At 42.1% G+C, this 21,322-nt stretch overlaps 1 protein-coding gene across 1 annotated transcript in view; it reads right to left on the reverse strand.

Annotated features, from left to right (window-relative positions):
• Positions 1–1,528: 1,528 nt before the first annotated feature.
• Positions 1,529–21,322, reverse strand: part of LOC134934253 (zinc finger protein 271-like) — a 57,531-nt gene continuing 37,737 nt past the window's right edge. The window contains exons 6-7 of the mRNA XM_063929729.1: positions 3,504–3,792; positions 1,529–2,300 (exon numbers count right to left, since the gene is read on the reverse strand). Of these exons, the coding sequence (XP_063785799.1) occupies positions 1,529–2,300; positions 3,504–3,792 (1,061 nt within the window). The remainder of the gene's footprint in view (positions 2,301–3,503; positions 3,793–21,322) is intronic.

Here is a 21,322-nt window from a genome sequence, read left to right on the forward strand (position 1 = left end):
AAAGTCAATGGCAGGTGAGGCAGTGCCTCACCTGCTGACCTTTTCTGCACTTCTCAGATCAAAACCCACCAAATTTCTAGGAGTTTATACTGCTGCACCTGTGTATAATGCCCACATGTACCCTTTGTCTCATATATTGCATGGAAATCTGGCTCTGGGGTTAGCCAGTGCCTCCTGAGCCATTTAGCTCACCGCACGTCCCTGTGCCCCATAGGTCTCCGAGCACTTTGGTGCAAACTCAGCACACAAAGGGTGTGAGATCAGGTGCCATTGCTGGCGTTTAAACACTGCGACAATGGCACATCACACACTTCATAGGTAATATGATCATAATGTGGATTGGGGTTCCTGAGTTGCATAATATATAGTGGCAGCCCTACAATGTGACATGACATGAACTGGGGCACTACTATGGCTCAGGAAATGAAGTAGGGGTCTTCTATGGGGCATAAAATTAACACCTGCTGTAGAGAGGTGTCTCTATACAAGGATTGGGACAGTGGCCCCTTCAAAATGTTGCTATTGGGTCCACAAAATTCTGTCTATGCCCCTGTGTATATGGACACATCCATGAGTCCAGCTGTACTGTAACTGTCACATACAGTCGCACTTACTTGTGGACATGAGAAATTTGCAGGTAATTGAAGTGATCCTATAGAAAGAAACTGAGAGGAGCTGCTGGAACTCTCTACTGGATAGAGATCTCTTTCCTCTACTAGTCCCAGCACCTGCATGAGCAGAACATCTGTATATTACAGAGATCAGTGGCACTGTCAGATGCACCATCACCACTTACACCAGATACATTGTTCTTTTTTATTTTTTTATACCCTATTTATTACTTTAGTTACTTAATTTTATGTTCTAATTGTTCTAATTGTTTGATGGTATTGTATAATATGGATAATCTTACTTTTGTTAAAATAACAAAAATATGTTTTAAGCCAGTGCACTGCACCGAGAATCTCCTCTCAGATCTATTTATATACTAATGTATAAGGTGTCAGTAGTAGCGCTCCTTATGTGATGAGAGTGCAAGAATTATAATTACAAATACATAAATAATCATTTCAGTAATTTTGGGGAATATTACCATGCATATTGTTTATTACATTATACTTGTGCAGAGGTACAACTATAGATGCTTCTCTTCTCTGGTCTTTAACAACATTGATTTATATATAAAACACTTGTGACATTCAGAAAATAAAAATGTCCTCACTTGTAACTATATTGAAGTGATATAAGATAACATACTTATCAAACATATCCTACAGTCAGGCCCTCAGAGTGACTCACCATGTGATTAATAAGTGATATCTTTCTAGTTAAAAACTTGCTCCATTCACAACATTTATATAGTTCCTCTAATGTGCGACTCCTGATGGCTAACAAGATGTGATCTTTCAGAGCAATGAAATGGTGCAATGCTGCATTCAGAACATTGAAATGGTCTCTCTCCTGTGTGGCTCCTCTAATGTATAACAAGTCCTTCCTTGCTACATAAACACTGTCTGCATTCAGAGCATTAAAATTGTTTCTCTCCTGTGTGACTCCTCTGATGTATAACAAGAACTGACTTTTGGGTAAAACATTTGCTGCATTCAGAGCATTTATATGGTTTCTCTCCTGTGTGACTCCTCTGATGTATAACAAGAAGTGACTTTTGGGTAAAACATTTGCTGCATTCAGAGCATTTATATGGTTTCTCTCCTGTGTGACTCCTCTGATGTATAACAAGAAGTGACTTTTGGGTAAAACATTTGCTGCATTCAGGGCATTTAAATGGCTTCTCTCCTGTGTGACTCCTCTGATGTATAACAAGAAGTGACTTTTGGGTAAAACATTTGCTGCATTCAGAGCATTTATATGGTTTCTCTCCTGTGTGACTCCTCTGGTGTGTAACGAGATGTGACTTTCGGTAAAAACACTTCCTGCATTCAGAGCATATGTATGGTTTCTCTCCTGTGTGACTCCTCTGATGTATAACAAGATTATACTTCACAGAAAAACCTTTGCTGCATTCAGAGCATTTAAATGGATTCTCTCCTGTGTGACACCTCTGATGGGTATCAAGATTTAACTGCAGGGAAAAACACTTGCTGCATTCAGAGCATTTATATGGTTTCTCTCCTGTGTGACTCCTCTGATGTATAACAAGATGTGACCTTTGGGTATAACACTTGCTGCATTCAGAGCATTGATATGGTCTCTCTCCTGTGTGACGCCTCTGATGTGTGAGAAGATGTGATTTATATGTAAAGCTTTTGTCACACTCAGAGCACAGATGTAGTCTCTCTCTAGTGAGACTCATAATGTATTAGATTAGATAAAAGCTTTATAAGGTTTCTCCTTTACAGAAAAAAAATAATGTTTTTGAGAATCCTTAAGAGGTTTCAAAAGATATTATGTCTGTAGTTGGCTTGATCAGAGAACAATGTCCCTTTCCATTATATCTTCTTATATTCTTATAGGGAATCTTGCTCCTTATTTGTCCTGCAAGAAAAAGATCACATTTATAAGCATAAATATTACTGTTATAAATCTGTTTGTACAGTAATAATGTTATATTGTGAAAGAAACAAGACATTATATTATAAAACATTATATTTATGTACACTGAGAAATTTGATCCAGTCTTTTACCATTCTTTTAAAATATTTGTAATGTGTCTAATTGCTATGTCCCCAATTCCAGTTACATGTGCAGCACAGAGACCTCTACATTCCTTCTGCGTATGCCAATACTTAAGGCCCATACACACTTGGTGAGTTTGAGCTACAAACCTCCTAGTGTGTATGGCCGGGTGATGAGCAGTGAGTGCTGATGCGTGCTCCCACATCTTCACTGGCAGACACCATCCGTTTTACCGGCCAAGTGAACCACTTTCCATAGTCTCCTACTGTGGAAAGTGGTTAACCCCCATGAACATCGCTGGGCCAGGTAAAAATCGCTCAGTGTGTATGCACAGAACAAGTTTCCTGCCAGTGATGTTCACATCAACATTGAGCATACACACTGGGCAAAAACTCCCAGTGTGTATGCACCTTAATATGTGATCTCTAAATGTTTCCATAATGATTGTATAATCCTCCTACTCTCACCTCAGAATGTGCAGATTATACATTACTGACCTCCTGCACTGACCATATGTGGGTAGCACACGCTACTGATCCTGTCACACCTACTGTCAGCTGATGCTCCAGGATGCTGCCATTTTCTCTGCACACACCATTGTAATGGGGAAAATGTGATCATATGACAGTAAAAGTGGGGGAACTACTGAAGACAATAGAGGAGGTTACCTCCAGATGCCTGCCCTGAATAGGGTAACCTCCTCCATTTCCCTTCCTGTTTCTGCCATAGTAGTTGCAGAGCCCCCTCTGCAGTGTGGAGAGGATCTGCAGTGCTGCAATCTACTAAGAGTCGGGTGCACATAATACATTGCATGTTCCACCCTACGTCCTCTATCTGCTTATCATCCCTCCATTGCTCTTACTCACAAGGTGGGTCTTGCTTCCTCTGATCTGCAGGTGAGAACAGTGAGCATGGGGCAGCACACTGCAGCTAGAAGGCCGGATCCCTGCTCAGCAACAGGTGGTGCATAGGGCAGAAGGTGTAGGATGTCTGTAGGTGTTGTAGTGTATGAGGGGGTTGTCTGTGTATTTCTGGGGCAATGATAGTGAATGAAGAAGGTGTGCACTTCTGGGCTGATGGTAGTGAATAAGAGGATGAGTGTGGTGCTGCTCATGTGTTGGTAGTGAATGAAAGGCCAGAAAGATTTTCTGAAACCTACAGGTGTGTTGGTATTAGTAAATTAGGAGGGGAGGTTCTGGACTGGGGGTTGATGGTGAATGTGGGTTGAGTGATTGGGTGCTGCTGGGGTGTTTTTTTGGGAATAAGTTAAGTGGGGAGTCATTGTTGAATGAGGGGAAGATCTTGGTGCTAAGTATAAGTATGCACATATTAATTACCAACAACCCAGAAGCAGCCAGATCTTCTCATTCAAGGTTGTTGGTAATTAATATGTGCATACTTATGTGTGTGTATGTGTAAGTGCTGACAACAACCAATATTTCACCTCCAGGCACCTCTTACTAACTAATTTGCCTAAACAGTCATTCTGCTCAGTGTGACGTCTGCAGATGAAACAGTGATTATTGTTACATGAAATACCTGATTTTTAATGGGTAAAAAGGGAATTTCAGTGTAACACACAGGTTGATTGACAGAGTATATACAGCTATATTATACACACATGATACATGACTGATAAACAATGTATAGCTGTCACATGAATGATCCAATAATTTGGGCCTAAATGTTAGTAATTGCTCAGCAAATTGTTTGATTATAAGATTATGGGACAACTAGATTGTTTCTGCAGGTTCTAGGAGACAAACTATAAATGTCCATCAATGTATTTACACATTTATTATGAGCTTACATTCATTTGTATAATGCTTCATGAATATCTAACTACACTGTGACCCATAGAAACATGTAGATTATGTAATATAAATGTTATATTTCATTATTTTTGTGGGGTTGTTTTTGCAAAACAATATTAATAAATAATGCATAATATAAAATCTAAAGCTTATAGTAGTACAGATTGAGCATCCCATATCCAAATTTTCTGAAATACGGATTATTCCCAAATACAGAATTCTTTTACTGAGACTGAGATAGTGAAACCTTTGTTTTCTGATGGCTCAATGTACACAAGCTTTGTTTAATACACAGTTATTACAAATATTGTATTAAATGACCTTCAGGCTGTGTGTATAAGGTGTATATGTAACATAAATGCATTCTGTGCTTAGATTTGGGTCCCATTGTCATGATATCTCATTATGGTATGCAATTATTCCAATATACGGAAAAATCTGATATCCAAAATACTTCTGGTACCAAGCATTTTGGATATGGGATACTCAACCTGTAAATCCTTTTAAAATATAAACAATTTTTATTGCTATACTAACTATATAACCATTGCTAAGGTAAACCTTTTTAAGTATTTATAACAAGACAATATCTACAATATAATATCTCTAAATGTTGTATACATATAAAAATATACTAACCTATAGTACAATTACCTTACTCTGGAGATTCTTCCTCTGTCTCTCTCTTACTGCTCCATCCTTCCAGCTCTCCAACCAGTAACTCATCCAGCAGCTCCTCCATCAGCTATCAGTGGCCTGATACAGCCTATTTATAGTCACTCCTCCCCCATCTATCCCCAGTAGTTCCCAGGATGACCAGAAGGAATTCTTACACTGAGAGGTGACATGTAAATTAGGTTCTCCTAACATTAGTATATAGTCATTCAGCACATCAGTTTCTCGTGTCCAGCTTCTTGTCTTGTAAATGAGGTGTAAATATTCCTAAAGTCACTGACTACAATGGGTAATGCTAATTACACCCTGGCAGTGGTAAAACCTTGCATTCTAATTAGATCACAACAGCCTCTGGCCTCCTGTTATGTCACCAAAGGGACCTTTTGTTTCGGAGTCACCTATTGTCCAGGCAGAATATCAGCAGAAAGACCTGTTCTACATATCAGCAGGAACTTCACAATGATACACTGGTAAATTATAACATATTAACAGAATATATACTGTATATTATAACATATTTTATATATATATATATATATATATATATAAACATATATACTGTGTATGTAAAAAAAAAAAAATATATATATATATATATATATAAATGAGACAACTGCCTATAGAACCTCTGTAACTGGGATTAGTACACATTTAGACAAGTTTATATTTCCAATCAATGATGTCAGAAACCACACAGAAATCATGCATGTACATAATGTACATATATTTACTTAGCATTTAGGCACTTCTATAGGTTAAACAAGTACTGTTTGAACCTGCATAAGTGAGAACCTCTATAAGTGTGACAAACACTTCTTGAACATTGATAAGTGAGAAACCAGATAAGTGCAATGCCTCTTTAAGTGAAACCCAATGTGCCATCCCTAGATATCTCACTTAACCAGGTTTGACTATATATATATATATATATATATATATATAGAAGCGTAATGGCGGCACTCAGAGACTTGTATAGAGCTTACAAAATGCTATTTATTTCAACGTTTCGGGCTCCAGCCCGTCGTCAGGAACAAACAATCAAAACTGTGCAATACATACAGTACTTATATACCCTCCTCTGAGTGCCGCCATTACGCTTCTATATGCTGGGACGCTGAACCCCTGAAGTGCACCGGAGCAATTACTTATGCAGCAAGCAGAAGTTAGTGCCGGATGTTTGCACATATATATATATATATATATATATATATATATATATATATATATATATAAAAAATAGCCTAGATCTGTGACTTTGTGCCTAATTTGCGAACGCTGGGCGGAGTCACAACACTGGGCAGAGTTAATCAAATGAGTCAAAGATCTAGGCAAATCTATAGGAGACCAGGAGCAGAAGCAGATGGTATGGGCATGGCACAAGCAGGGGTGCAAACCTCCCTGCTTTCTTCAGGCAGAAGGAGGGACATACACGTGGCGAAAAGGGTGCCTGGTCAATGAAAAGGGGCGTGGATTCACAGGAGGACCCGCAATCGCGAGCCACGCCCCGTTTTCATCAGTGAGAGGGCATGCCTAGCGTTCTGTCAGCTGCTGGCATGCCATACACAAAATGGAAAGCTGCTCAACCAGATTGTAATGTCACCCAGGTGCTAAAAGGGAGGGGTAATTCTGTGTAGAAAAAAAACTGTGTTCCCTAATGCACACCGAGTGAAAAATATTACGACATAATAGTCAGATAATACGGAGATCTTAGTTGCATATATCTGCAGATATAGGGTTATGCCCCCAGGCCGATCGACAAGGCTTCTCCGTCACTGGGGGTCCCTAATACTAGGTGTGGGTCCGGGGTGCAGGACCCCACGATGTCGGCACAGGTCGGCCACCCCAGGTCAGCACACAGGTGAGAATTAATAGGGGTTAATAAGAAGCACAGAAGTGCTATGTAAGTGGTGTGATTAAAATAATATATACAAAGTGATAGGGAAAATCATAAGTGTTAATAAAGTGTTAGGGTGTGCCGACCTGCAGCAGCCCAGCCATTCCGACACAGGGGCCACCGCACCCAACACCCACCCCATAAATAATTACAAATATGTCTGGGTTAAATTCCCAGTGTAAGGCCACATGGTAATGGCTCCTACAGCATCTGAGAGCCAGCTTACCTGGGGATAGGTCGGCACACCCTAACACTTTATTAACACTTATTATTTTTCCTATCACTTTGTATATATTTTTTTAATCACACCACTTACATAGCACTTCTGTGCTTCTTATTAACCCCTATTAATTCTCACCTGTGCTTGCCCTGTCAACCCTATCCTGGCCCTGTCACCCCTGTCCTGGTCCTGCCGCCCCTACCCTGGCCCTTTCACCCTTATCCTGTCCCTGTCATTTCTGTCCTGGCCCCATCGCCCCTATCCTGGCCCTGTCACCCCTGTCCTGGCCCCATCACCCCTGTTCTGACCCTGTCACCCCTCTACTGACCTTGTTACTGCATACCCTCCAACTACCTTTTTGGCAGGTACAGTATTCGCAGCGCCTCCAGAACCCTCCACAATGCACCACACCTCCGCACCTTCCCCTCCACCATATGCGGCACTCCACCCCTCCCACACACGCTGTGCCTCCAGACCCCCTGCACAACCCGCGGCTCCCACTCCCCCACCCATCCACAGCACCTCCAGACCCCCTCCACCATGTATCCCCCAAATATGTCTCCCCCCACACCTGCCTCACTCCACCCGCAGCATCTGCAGACACCCTATTCCATCTGCGGTCCGCCCCCTCACCCACGGTACCTCCCCACATGCCCCTCTACCACCTGCAGTGCCTCCAGAACCCCTTCCCTATCCGCCACACCACCCGCACCTTCCCCTCCCCCTCCCGCGGCACATCCGGACCTCTACACCACCCCCGGCACCCCCGCCCCTTCCCATCCCACAGCACCTCCAGAACCCTTCACCCATCCGCAACATCCCCGCACCTTCCCCTCCCCCACCCGTGGCACCCCTGCCCTCCCCCACCTGCAGTGCCTCCGGACCCCTCCCCCATCTGCAGCCCCCACTCCTCTGCCCCTCCCCCACCTGCAGCACCTCCCGACCCTTCCCCATCCGCCCCCCCCCACATCCACCCTCCCTCCACCCGCAGCATCTACAGACACCCTCCTCCATCCGCAGTCCTCCCCGCACTCGCTACATTCTGTACATCGTGCCCTGCAGGTGCTTTTCACGCTGTTGCAAAGGGCTGCACCTCCTTTACCATTGCATGTCCTTTCATTGTGCAATATTTAACCAATAACAAAGGAATGCAGGTAATACTCCATATAATACAAATATTGAATCCCAGATAGGCATGCAAGGGTTAAGGGGGCGTAGCCCCTTGCGATGGTGTGAATAGCGCCTGTAGGGCGCGATGAAGCACCTAGTATGTATATAATTTATATATATATATATATATATATATATATATATAGATACATTGCTCAAAAAAATAAACTGAACACTAAAATAACACATCCTAGATCTGAATGAATGAAATATTCTTATTAAATACTTTGTTCTTTACATAGCTGAATGTGCTGACAACAAAATCAAACAAAAATTATCAATGGAAATCAAATTTATTAACCCATGGAGGTCTGGATTTGGAGTCACCCTCAAAATTAAAGTGGAAAAGCACACTACATGCTGATCCAACTTTGATGTAATGTCCTTAAAACAAGTAAATATGAGGCTCAGTAGTGTGTGTGGCATCCACATGCCTTTATGACCTCCCTACAACCCACACAAGTGGCTCAGGAGTGCAGCTCATCCAGGATGGCACATCCATGCGAGCTGTGGCAAGAAGGTTTGCTGTGTCTGTCAGCGTAGTGTCCAGAGCATGGAGGCGCTACCAGGAGACAGGCCAGTACATCAGGAGACGTGGAGGAGGCAGTAGGAGGCCAACAACCCAGCAGCAGGACCGCTACCTCCGCCTTTGTGCAAGGAGGAACAGGAGGAGCACTGCCAGAGCCCTGCAAAATGACCTCCAGCAAGCCACAAATGTGCATGTGTCTACTCAAACGATCAGAAACAGACTCCATGTAGGTGGTAAGAGGGTCCGACGTCCACAGGTGGGGTTTGTGCTTACAGCCCAACACTGTGCAGGACGTTTGGCATTTGCCAGGGAACACCAAGATTGGCAAATTTTCCACTGGCGCCCTGTGCTCTTCACAGATGAAAGCAGGTTCTCACTGAGCAAATGTGACAGACGTGACAGAGTCTGGAGACGCCAAGGAGAACGTTCTGCTGCCTGCAACTTCCTCCAGCATGACCAGTTTGGCAGTGGGTCAGTAATGGAGTGGGGTGGCATTTCTTTGGGGGGCCGCACAGCCCTCCATGTGCTCACCAGAGGTAGCCTGAGTGCCAATAGGTACCAAGATGATATCTTCAGACCCCTTGTGAGACCGTATGCTGGTGCGGTTGGCCTTGGGTTCCTCCTAATGCAAGACAATGCTAGACCTCATGTGGCTGGAGTGTGTCAGCAGTTCCTGCAAGACAAAGGCATTGATGCTATAGACTGGCCCGCCCGTTCCCCAAACCTGAATCCAATTGAGCACATCTGGAACATCATGTCTCGCTCCATCCACCACAGACTGTCCAGTACTTGGGAGATGCTTTAATCCAGGTCTGGGAGGAGATCCCTCATCAGTAGCATGCCCAGGCATTGTAGGGAGGTCTTACAGGCACGTGGAGGCCACACACACTACTGAGACTCATTTTGACTTGTTTTAAGGACATTACATCAAAGTTGGATCAGCCTGTAGTGTGTTTTTCCAATTTAATTTTGAGTGTGTCTCCAAATCCAGACCGCCATGGGTTAATAAATTTGATTTCAATTGATCATTTTTATGTGATTTTGTTGTCAGTACATTCAACTATGTAAAGAACAAAGTAGTTAATAAGAATATTTCATTCATTCAGATCTAGGATGTGTTATTTTAGTGTTCCCTATTTTTTTGAGCAGTGGTATATATATATATATATATATATATATATATATATATAGCATTCGCATGTGTGGCCCTCATGGGATGAAGAAAAGGAAACACAGCCATGTAATATCAAAGTTTCGGTATGTATTTACCATCTTCAGGATATAAAACACACAGCAAACAGCTTACCTTAAATTACATCTACCAACAAGTGAGAGTGAGAGCAGTGTGAAGATGGCACCAGCATCAACAGTCCTTCCGGAAGCGGGACGCGGATTCCCTACGCCATCTGAACCCGATGACATCACTGCATCAGCTGTGCAGGGCGTCAGAGTACATTAACCACTATACAGTGTAAGTAGCCTTAAATCAAACTGAAATAATGCAGCAAAAGCACAGTAAATTGAAAATATACAACATCATAGCCCCATAGATACACTAATAAACAGTACTATTAGTGATGAGCACCGGAAATTTTTCGGGTTTTGTGTTTTGGTTTTGGGTTCGGTTCCGCGGCCGTGTTTTGGGTTCGAACGCGTTTTGGCAAAACCTCACCAAATTTTTTTTGTCGGATTCGGGTGTGTTTTGGATTCGGGTGTTTTTTTCAAAAAAACCTAAAAAACTGCTTAAATCATAGAATTTGGGGGTCATTTTGATCCCAAAGTATTATTAACCTCAATAACCACAATTTCCACTCATTTTCAGTCTATTCTGAACACCTCACACCTCACAATATTATTTTTAGTCCTAAAATTTGCACCAAGGTCGCTGGATGGCTAAGCTAAGCGACACAAGTGGCCGACACAAACACCTGGCCCATCTAGGAGTGGCACTGCAGTGTCACGCAGGCTGTCCCTTCAAAAAACTACTCCCCAAACAGCACATGACGCAAAGAAGAAAAAAAAGAGGCGCAATGAGGTAGCTGTGTGAGTAAGCTAAGCGACCCTAGTGGCCGACACAAACACCTGGCCCATCTAGGAGTGGCACTGCAGTGTCACGCAGGCTGGAACTTCAAAAAACTACTCCCCAAACAGCACATGACGCAAAGAAGAAAAAAAAGAGGCGCAATGAGGTAGCTGTGTGAGTAAGCTAAGCGACCCTAGTGGCCGACACAAACACCTGGCCCATCTAGGAGTGGCACTGCAGTGTCACGCAGGCTGGCCCTTCAAAAAACTACTCCCCAAACAGCACATGACGCAAAGAAAAAAAGAGGCGCAATGAGGTAGCTGTGTGAGTAAGCTAAGTGACCCTAGTGGCCGACACAAACACCTGGCCCATCTAGAAGTGGCACTGCAGTGTCACGCAGGCTGTCCCTTCAAAAAATACTCCCCAAACAGTACATGACGCAAAGAAGAAAAAAAAGAGGCGCAATGAGGTAGCTGTGTGAGTAAGCTAAGCGACCCTAGTGGCCGACACAAACACCTGGCCCATCTAGGAGTGGCACTGCAGTGTCACGCAGGATGGCCCTTCCAAAAAACACTCCCCAAACAGCACATGACGCAAATAAGAAAAAAAAGAGGCACAATGAGGTAGCTGTGTGAGTAAGCTAAGCGTCCCTAGTGGCCGACACAAACACCTGGCCCATCTAGGAGTGTTTTTTTCTCTCTCTCTCTATACTGATTTATAAAAATTTACAAAAATAAACAAAATTAACATATATATATATATATTTATGTATTTTTTCTCTCAATATCTAAGTATATCACTAATATCTCTAGGAAAAAACATAATATTGTAACAACTGGTTTTTCAAATGCCCTTTATTTATACATTAATTATAACTGAAGAGTTTATATGTATATATTTCTTCTTTTTTTGAGAACACATCATGATTGTCTATTGTATTAGATTACACAGGTGATTGTTTATGTAATGGGTTATTTGGAACGGGGGCGCATGTGCGGCCGAAGCCTGGCTGCGCCGTTGCTATGCCCCGGGCCGCGTTGCCAAGGCATTACGTCTACGGGCCGATCATGTGATCTACATGTATCGACCACGTGGGTGGTGGAGTTACATCATGACGGGATGCCGATCACGCACCGTATCACGCGGATTGACCCCGTGACCACATGCCGGGTGACGCGGCTGCGGGGCGTGGTGAGGACGCAGTCATGGCCAGGACTGGCACCTGCGCTTCCGCCCAACTCACCCAGAATTCAGTTTGAATGGGTCATATGATCCATTCTACCCAATGAGATGCTGACGAACGATCATGTGATCGATAATAATCACATGACCGGACAAAAGATCATTCTCACTAAAATAAACATATTAATTTCTTCTTTTCTCAAATCTCGTTTTTGATCAAATTTGTAAACATCCACATGTGAGACCAGAATACAGGCTTATATGATACTTGTTTTTACTTTTCTTTTGGACGGTTAGGTAGTTGAATTAATTAACACACAGGTGTTTGCAATCCTATCAATTGTATAGGGTATATAAAGAGCTCTGGGTCATGCTCTATCATTCACTCCTGAGGAAGCTGGTAGTTAACATCAGCGAAACACGTTGAGACGATATTGCTGGACAATATTTCACTACTTATCCCCTTTCAAATTGGAGAACTTTGTCTTCACGACTGACCCGGACGGCATAAATTGGTGTCTCCATCTTGGATACAACCTGCTACGGTGAGATTGAAAAAATCCCTGTCTGCATGAAAAAGCTTGCACGGTGTGCTTAAAAGAGGGACTTTCAAAAGCTGCTACTCACCCAATATACCTGTGGACCATAATCTGGAGAGAATCCTAACCTGGGGTACCATTCTAATTCTCCAAAGGGGACTAGTGAATGTCTTTGACCCATGAACTGAGTCTTTTAAGTTGATTCTAGTAGATAAAGTCAACCTTTCTGTCAAACATGACAGGTACCACACCCACTTCTCCTAGGACCCGCCCCCTTTTAATATTAAATGATTGTGTTTTATATCGCTTAATATAAAATTTTATATTAAATTTTATATAAATTTATAGTGTTCGATATTAAACCGTATTAAAAAATGTTGCGTAACACCAGTCACAGAGTGTCAAGCAGCACCAGTCGCAGAATGTCACGCAACGCGGCGCGTCAAATCAGGCGGATGAAAGATGCATATTACACAGTGTTAAAACCAGGTAGTTTTAGCGGCATTGATAAATATTATGGGTCGGTTAAAAATAAATTTAAAAGATCCGACGTAAGAAAGTGGTTACAAGAACAAGACGCATACACGCTGCACAAGCCAGCAAGAAAAAACTATAAAAGGAACATGATTTGTGTATCGGGTATAAATCAACAGTGGCAATGCGATTTGGTCTCGCTGATAGATTTGTCAAAATACAACGATGGCGTTAAATACATATTAACAATCATCGATATATTCAGTAAGAGGGTGTGGGGTGAAAGTCTGACCGCTAAGAATGCAGCAACGGTCGCTAATGCTTTTGAAAAAATATTCCAGCGCGGTGATGTGCCGATGAAGCTACAAACCGATAATGGTAAAGAGTTTCTAAACAGAAACCTAAAAAAGGTGTTAGAAAAATACGGTATAAATCATTTCACGACCAATAACGATGTGAAAGCGGCTGTTATAGAGCGCTTCAATAGGACTTTAAAAACACGCATGTGGCGCTATTTCACGGCAAAGAATACCTACAGATATATAGACGTTTTACAAGATTTCATACGCAGCTATAATAACACATACCATAGAACGATTAAGTGCGCGCCAAACGATGTGAATGACTCTAACGCATTGAGTGTCTTCAAAACGACCTACGGTGATTACTTTAGAAGTAAGAAAGCCCCAGTTTGTTTAGGAAGCGGTGACCACGTCCGTATTTCTAAATATAAGGACATATTTCAGAAAGGTTACGAACAGAGCTTTTCTGAGGAGATTTTTGTTGTACATAGTGTGAACACTAAAGGGATTAAACCGCTTTATAAGTTGACAGATCTGTATGGTGAAGTTATAACAGGTAGTTTTTACCCCGAAGAGCTTCAAAGCATACCAAAAAACTATAACAGAGTTTACAAAGTGGAAAAGATTTTAAAAAATAAGACGGTCAGAGGCCGTAAATACGCGTTAGTCAAGTGGCGCGGTTACCCCGCAAAATTTAACAGTTGGGTCGCAGCATCGGTGATAAAAGACATATAAAGATCATCAGTATCTAACAAGACGAGCGATGGATGACAAGTCGTTCTACATAACCTTACCCAGCAACGCATCGGCTGTTACCTTCCCGCAAAATAAGATTTCTAACTATACGACAAAGTTGGCTAAACCGATAGACTTAAATGGCGAATGGGCAGTGGCACTTACTGAGATACAATACCCGCATACGTGGAATACATTGGATTTACAAGATTGTAGACTGCAATTATCATGGGATGGAACGGCGGAACAGCCGGTGGCGAGAGTCGCGAGTTTGTGCATTAAACCCGGTTTTTATGAAACAATCGAAGCGTTACTGAACGTAATCAACGCTGAAATTGTACAACTGAAACTGGACGTTGGATTAAGACTAACGTATGATCCATTTGCACGCGTTGTAACATGTGACAGTAAACTGTTGTATCAAATCCATGCCGGTTCTAAGCTGACATGGATACTGGATTTACAACCTAAAACTAATATTTCTAAACCATGCGCCGACATCAAAGGCGGCCAATATACGATGTACGTGTACACAGACATTATCGAACACCAACGGGTCGGGGATAGTTATGTACCGCTACTTCGCACTGTTGAAATGAAGGGTTATAACAATGAGATTGTCACAATACGATACGAGAAACCCGATTACGTACCATTGTGCAAAACACATTTTGACACGATAGCCATAGAGATAAAGAACGACCAAAACGAGAACATGGCATTTAAGTTTGGGAAAGCGATCGTGAAGCTACACTTCAGGCGCCGCAAAACTGAATTTTATTAACTAAGCAGAATGGTCGCTGTAAAAAATTATGGCGATCCGGGGCTCTATGCGCAATATTATAAATCTCAAGCCGGTAATGGATTACCAGGTTTTCACGGCAGCGCATACATGTACGGCTGCGGTTTAGGCGGTATTTTTCGAAGTCTTTTCAGAAAAGCTGTTCCTCTTTTCCGGAGAGGTTTAGAGTTGGCTAAACCGCATATGAAGACAGCGGTTCGTAATATAGCGAAAGATGTTATCGGGCAAGCCACAACGGCCGTTGTGAATAAGATACACGAGGCGAACCAAGCAAAGCAAGATGGTTCAGGACTAATATACACAAGAAAAGGCGTGTCTAAAAGAAAACGGAAGCGTATGATAACGCTTCCGCCTTGGGACATACCCTTTTTAAATAAAAAACAGAGACGACGCAACTCAAAGAAGAAGAGAAAGCCGAAGAGTGCCGTTGGTGATATTTTTTAAACATGTCTTTCATACACCACGAATCCGTTGAATGTGCAAAAACAGAGCTGGATCTTTTTGACGTGCCCCCGACACAAACTAGCATAGAGAAAAGTCTATACGTCGAAGTTCAACCTTTAGCGGCGTTATCCGACACAGCTCCGCTTGAATTTTATATAGCAGCCAGCGGTGAACACTACTACGATCTGAACAATACGCTGTTGTACGTGACATGTAAGATCGTACGAACCGATAACACGCCGATACCGCAAGGTGCGCGGGTCGCGCTTATTAATTACCCAATAGCGACTTTATTCAACCAAGTGGATGTAACTTTGGGCGACAGGCTCATATCACAATCCAACAATCTTTACGCGTACCGCGCGTACATTGAGACTATATTAAATTACAGCTCGGACGCATTGTCAACAAAACACACAACAGGACTATTTTACAAAGATGTGGATGGTGAATTTAACAACACGGCGCTGGACGGTCCGAATACGGGATTCAAAAAACGAGCAGGCGCAACAGCGCAGAGTCGCACTGTTGAACTGCTAGGCCCGCTTCACTGCGACCTCTTCCATCAACATAAACTAATTTTAAACGCCGTGGATCTGAAGATTAAACTAACCAGAAACAAAGACGCATTCTGCTTAATGTCGTCTGAGGCGGATCCCTTTAAAATACAGATCACAGCTGCATCCCTGTTCGTGAAAAGAGTTCAGGTCTCACCGGCCGTGCGGATTGGGCACGCGCAGGCTCTGTTAAACGGTAATGCGAAATACGCGATTGACCGCGTTGGGATGAAAATCTACAGCGTACCAACAGGCAGTAGAGTATTTAATCTAGAAAATTTATTTTTAGGACAAGTGCCGAAAACAGTTATAGCAGGTTTCGTGGATAACGAATCATTTTCAGGAATCCATAACCGGAACCCCCTGTGCTTTGAACATAAAAATGTAAGTTTTGCGTCCCTTTATCTGGATGGAACGCCGCATCCCGCCAAGCCATTTCAACCCGACTTTGAAAGCGGTAATGCTGTAAGAGAGTATATGTCACTCATACAGATCACAAATAAGCAGAAATCTGACAATGGTATACTGATTGACCGCGAAGAGTACCTCAGGGGCTACACGCTATTTGCTTTTGACCTTTCACCAGAACAGGAGTGTGGAGAACACCTTTCCCTGATAAGAACAGGCAATCTACGTGCCGAATTCCGCTTTGCAGCCGCGTTGGACCGGACAGTCAATGTGATAATATACGCTCTATTTGATAACATCATCGAGATTAATCAAAGGCGCGATGTGCTGTACGATTATCTATAAATGAAATAAACTAACACTACGCTGCTGAAAAAATGAACACATTACAGATAAACTGTATTCTGTACGCCGTGCAAAGCACAAGGCATATTTTTAAAGGAACGTATCCGTGCGATATGTTGCCGGTCAGTAAACTGTCGCAATATCCCTGCGCGTTTGTAATCAATACGCATAGCAGCGGGCAACCGGGTGAGCACTGGTTGGCCGCTTATTTTAACGAAAAGCGTGAATGTTACTTTTTTGATTCTTACGGGTTAGCCCCTGACAGCCCCCTATTCCCAAAGGCAATAATAAATTTTTTAAACTTGAATTCAAAAAGTGTTTATCACCAAAATATGCAGTTGCAAAATTTTAACAGTACCGTTTGCGGTCAATATTGCATATACTTTATATTTTACATGTGTAAAAAATACAAATATGTGGATGTACTGGCCCGTTTTAGTGATGACACAAAACGTAATGATTGTTTTGTTTCAAATTTTGTAAGACGACTCCCAAGAAGCCATTGTCTGAGTCATTATGCATATAGATATATACAGAATTGTGTAACTTGTAACCAGCGTTGTGCGTGAAACGTTTTATGTACAACGTGTCATAACTTGACACGTTGTACATAAAACGTTTCACGCACAACGCTGTGTGTGAAGCGTGTTACGCACAACGTTGTATTGTTTGTGTAACTTGTAATCAACATTCTGTTTGATACGTTTTATGTACAACGCATCATATCTATGATGTTTTTCTAATAAACAACGTTGTTTATTAAACTTTATATCGTGTGCTTGAAATTTCTTCCGTTTACAGCAATAGAAACAAAGAACAAAACGTTGTTTTATAAAGCATAAGCATATTTTATTGATATATGTATATATATATATATATATAACACGGTAAAGATGAATTTAAAACATTGCATAAAATATTATTGACATAAGTTAAACATTGTGGCGCAAAATACCAACACAAAATACAGTGTATAAAAATAATATAAATTAGTTATATGTTATAGTTTCAGCCACTGTGAATCCTGAAATAGATTTACGGATCTTTTCCTAGGCAGTAAGTAACCGTGCGGTGTTGTTAAACCTGGGGGACTTAAAACATTTATTCGCCCTTTGTTAAGGGTTTGTAACGACATGGGCGATGTCACAGCGCCATCAGAGTCATCCTGCATCTCAGCTTTTAATCGTTCTAAACACATTCTATTCCCCGCATTGGCTATGACGGTTGAGGGAATATTCAATTCAGACATAGCCCGCATAAATTCAGGCCAACCATTCGGTATATTACGGATCGACACACCGTTACTTTGCGTGATGCTTCTTATTAAATCTAACATGTTGGAACCAGGCACAGTGACGCCTTTGTACAGAAACTCCCCTTTACTGTTCCAGTCTGTGATGTGTTTAGAGCGTGTCATTTTACTCAATAGTATTTCACAGTTTTTCTTATACCGGTCATTAACACCGCTCAAAAGCTCATGATAAACAGCATCGGGGGCAATAGGCTGTGTCGTATTATTTGATTCATCAACAGATTTTGCAACGGGTGATAAAAGAGCTAAAGTTGACATTTCACTATCAGCCTGCTTACTCAACACCAGGTATCTCTGCAACAACATTGTATATCGCTTTGCTTTTTCATATTCTGATAAATCATTATTCTGTAGTATTTTCACGATCTCTACATCTAGACCGTGCGTTGCTGTTTTACGTATGTCGTCGCTGTTCGTTTTATTATGTAAACGTTCTATCTGATTCTGAGGCACCAGATACATTTTCTCAGCGTACTCCATCAGCGATTAGACAATAGTCCTGTAATTAGCGGTATAGCAAAACCAAGCAGCGAGCCGATAAAACCACCCGACTGTTTAACCAGAATCTTCTTTTTTCCAATGGCACATTTCTTATTACAAAGTGATTTTATAAGCGCACGCTTCTTTTTAAGGTAGTTCAGCTGCCGCTGAGACAGCGGTATTTTGCCTTTAAGCGTGTTGAGCGCTATCTCACAAATGGCCGTGACTAAATCGTTTGAAGCGTTGGATAAAATAGCATTTCTTTGGATTGGTGTTGCTTTAATTAACGTTTTTAAAAGAACCCAATTACGTCTTATCCGCCCCGACATGTTCACCGTTGTTAGAATGGCAACAAATGACTAAAGGTTGTACTGTTATAGCTTTATAGAACCACGCTTCTTAATGACAAAAGCGACAGGCTTGTCTGGTGGGAATAAGCCGCTTCGTAAACGATAATCGTCAAGAGCGTTGTTTCTTAAATCAACCAGCAAATACCCATAAGGGGCAGCCGTCGCGGATTCATAGGATTCGAGAAAAAAACGATGTTTCGATGGGTACATTTGTCTAGCCAGAATGCCCACCTGCATTTTATCCCTGGGGTTTTTGAACAGGACCATATATTTTGTGTTTAAATGTATAGTTCTGCTCTTTTTACCTTGACAAAATATGTTTTGGACAAGGTACAGGATACTGAGATTACGATGATGTACATACTTTGTGAAAGCCTTCTCAACCTCAGAATTATTACTTGCCGCGTCCATCAAATCATCAATCACTGTTAAATTAACCTTATCAGGGGGAAAAAGTTGATCATCGCTAAAAGACTCTGGTAACCCCTCTATAAAGCGCGTACCGGGGTAATCACGCAGAAGTTGGTCGTATATAGGTTGCCAACAGGTGTAAAACCAAACAACATTATCAGGTACATGAGTCATATGTGTTGCAGCGTGTTGCAACAGCGTTTTGACAAAATAACTTTTACCCGAATTGGACGGCCCCGCTAAAATACATGAGAAAGGGTGTTGAAATCTGGTGTCCATCTTAATAGCCGAACGGCAGTGTTGTGAAGTTGTCCGTAAGAGACCGTTTAGTATAAACACACCTTTGCGTCTTCTGCAAAGTACGCGTCTCTATCTGCCAGCACTTTTTCATACGTACTATACCGGGTTGACGGATCACAACCTTTTTCTGGTCATCGCCTTCGGGGTTTAAAGGATAATCTAAGACCAGTTCTTTCAGGCTGTCAAAGTTAACGTGCTGCGCATTATCAACATTGAGCGTTATACCTTTAACTTTTAAACAGGTCTTTCCGTTGTTTAGTCGATAGCCGTATGACTTGGGACCGGCTGAGACAAATTCTGTTATATGGGTGCCTGTGGGCAGTTCGCTGGTCAACTCACCTAAATAATCACCCAATGGCGGGCTCCAGTCACCGGGTCTACTGACAAAAATTACAGAATCGGTGTCGTGATAAAGACATCTATCTTGTAATCTATACAGTAGTTTGTACAGTTCAACACGGGCATAAGCCGTTGTAAAGATGGCTATAGTTACATTTGAAATTGCACCCCTGGTGTAATGGTCTTTGGCATACTTCCAATTTACCATAACTGTATCATCGTCAATAAAATCCAAAGCGGACACGTCATAGTACGGTAAGAACGCGTATTCAAAAAGTTTGTCGGGGTCGGTCACTAGACACGTATTGGGCATGTTGCTACGTTGACCAAATTTACCCCATAAGGAATTTAAAAACAATTTTGAAATTTGTCTTTTAGCGGGGTTGATTTCTATGTGTTCGGGTCGTAAAGACAAGCCTTCATTCTTTTGATAGGCGTCTATATACTCTTGGCGTTTCTCGGCGTCTGTACACCATTCGGGATAACCAGAGGCCTCTTGTTTATCCCTGAGGTGCGTTTTAATGTAGCCTGAAAACAATTTGTCAGATCTCTCATCAAAATGCCACACCTCATAGATTTTACATACCTTGTACCCCATTTCTACAGCCAAGTTTAGTTCCACGGTACACCATGTACCGATGAGCGCACGTTTTTCTGAATCATGAACGCACGGCTCAGTCTGTCCAGACTCAGCGCATGTGCGACATAATGGAAACATTAACTTGCCGCCCATTTTAACTGGCAGAACCGGAAAGAATAGGCCACGAGGTGGATAAACTTTAACCCTGGCAAAACCGAAATACTTTGTGACATCAACAAAGTCCTTATAAATAATGCGTGGGTGCTGTATAGGATACGTTTTGGTTTTATTAACATACGGATAGAGGCTGGTGAAATCAAAATAGTGTATTTTTTCATCACAGCCTGTTTTGTGATACAGCTTTATGGCGTTTGTGCGCCCGCCATAAAGAGCATCACGTGGCTCCAAGGGTTCGGGTAAATCTTTACCCTTCAGAAAAGCCTGTAGATCCGCATCAGAATCTAGCATAGACTTCCATTCACAACCCCAGATTTCACGTATCTGAAATCCACAACGTTTAAGGTAGTGCAACTTTACCTGCGTCTTGTGGTGTAATTGACCGTAGGTCGTTTTAGTCAGTTTGTTTTTATCATCGGCGTTGTAACAAGCACCACAGCCGTGGTAAAAACAACCTTGGAATTCAAATGCAGTTGGTGTTCCGTTAATCACGGCATAACCATCCAGGCTGTATTTACCAACTTTCTTCTCACCCCCTTGTAAAGCGTGTCTTATACTCACCCCTTCTTTGTGTTCTATGTACATTAACCACTGTATGGCGGGCGTTGAGTAACGCTTCCTCG

This window comes from Pseudophryne corroboree, chromosome 6 (genome assembly GCF_028390025.1).
Source record: "Pseudophryne corroboree isolate aPseCor3 chromosome 6, aPseCor3.hap2, whole genome shotgun sequence".
In the NCBI taxonomy this organism is placed as follows: Eukaryota; Metazoa; Chordata; class Amphibia; order Anura; family Myobatrachidae; genus Pseudophryne; species Pseudophryne corroboree.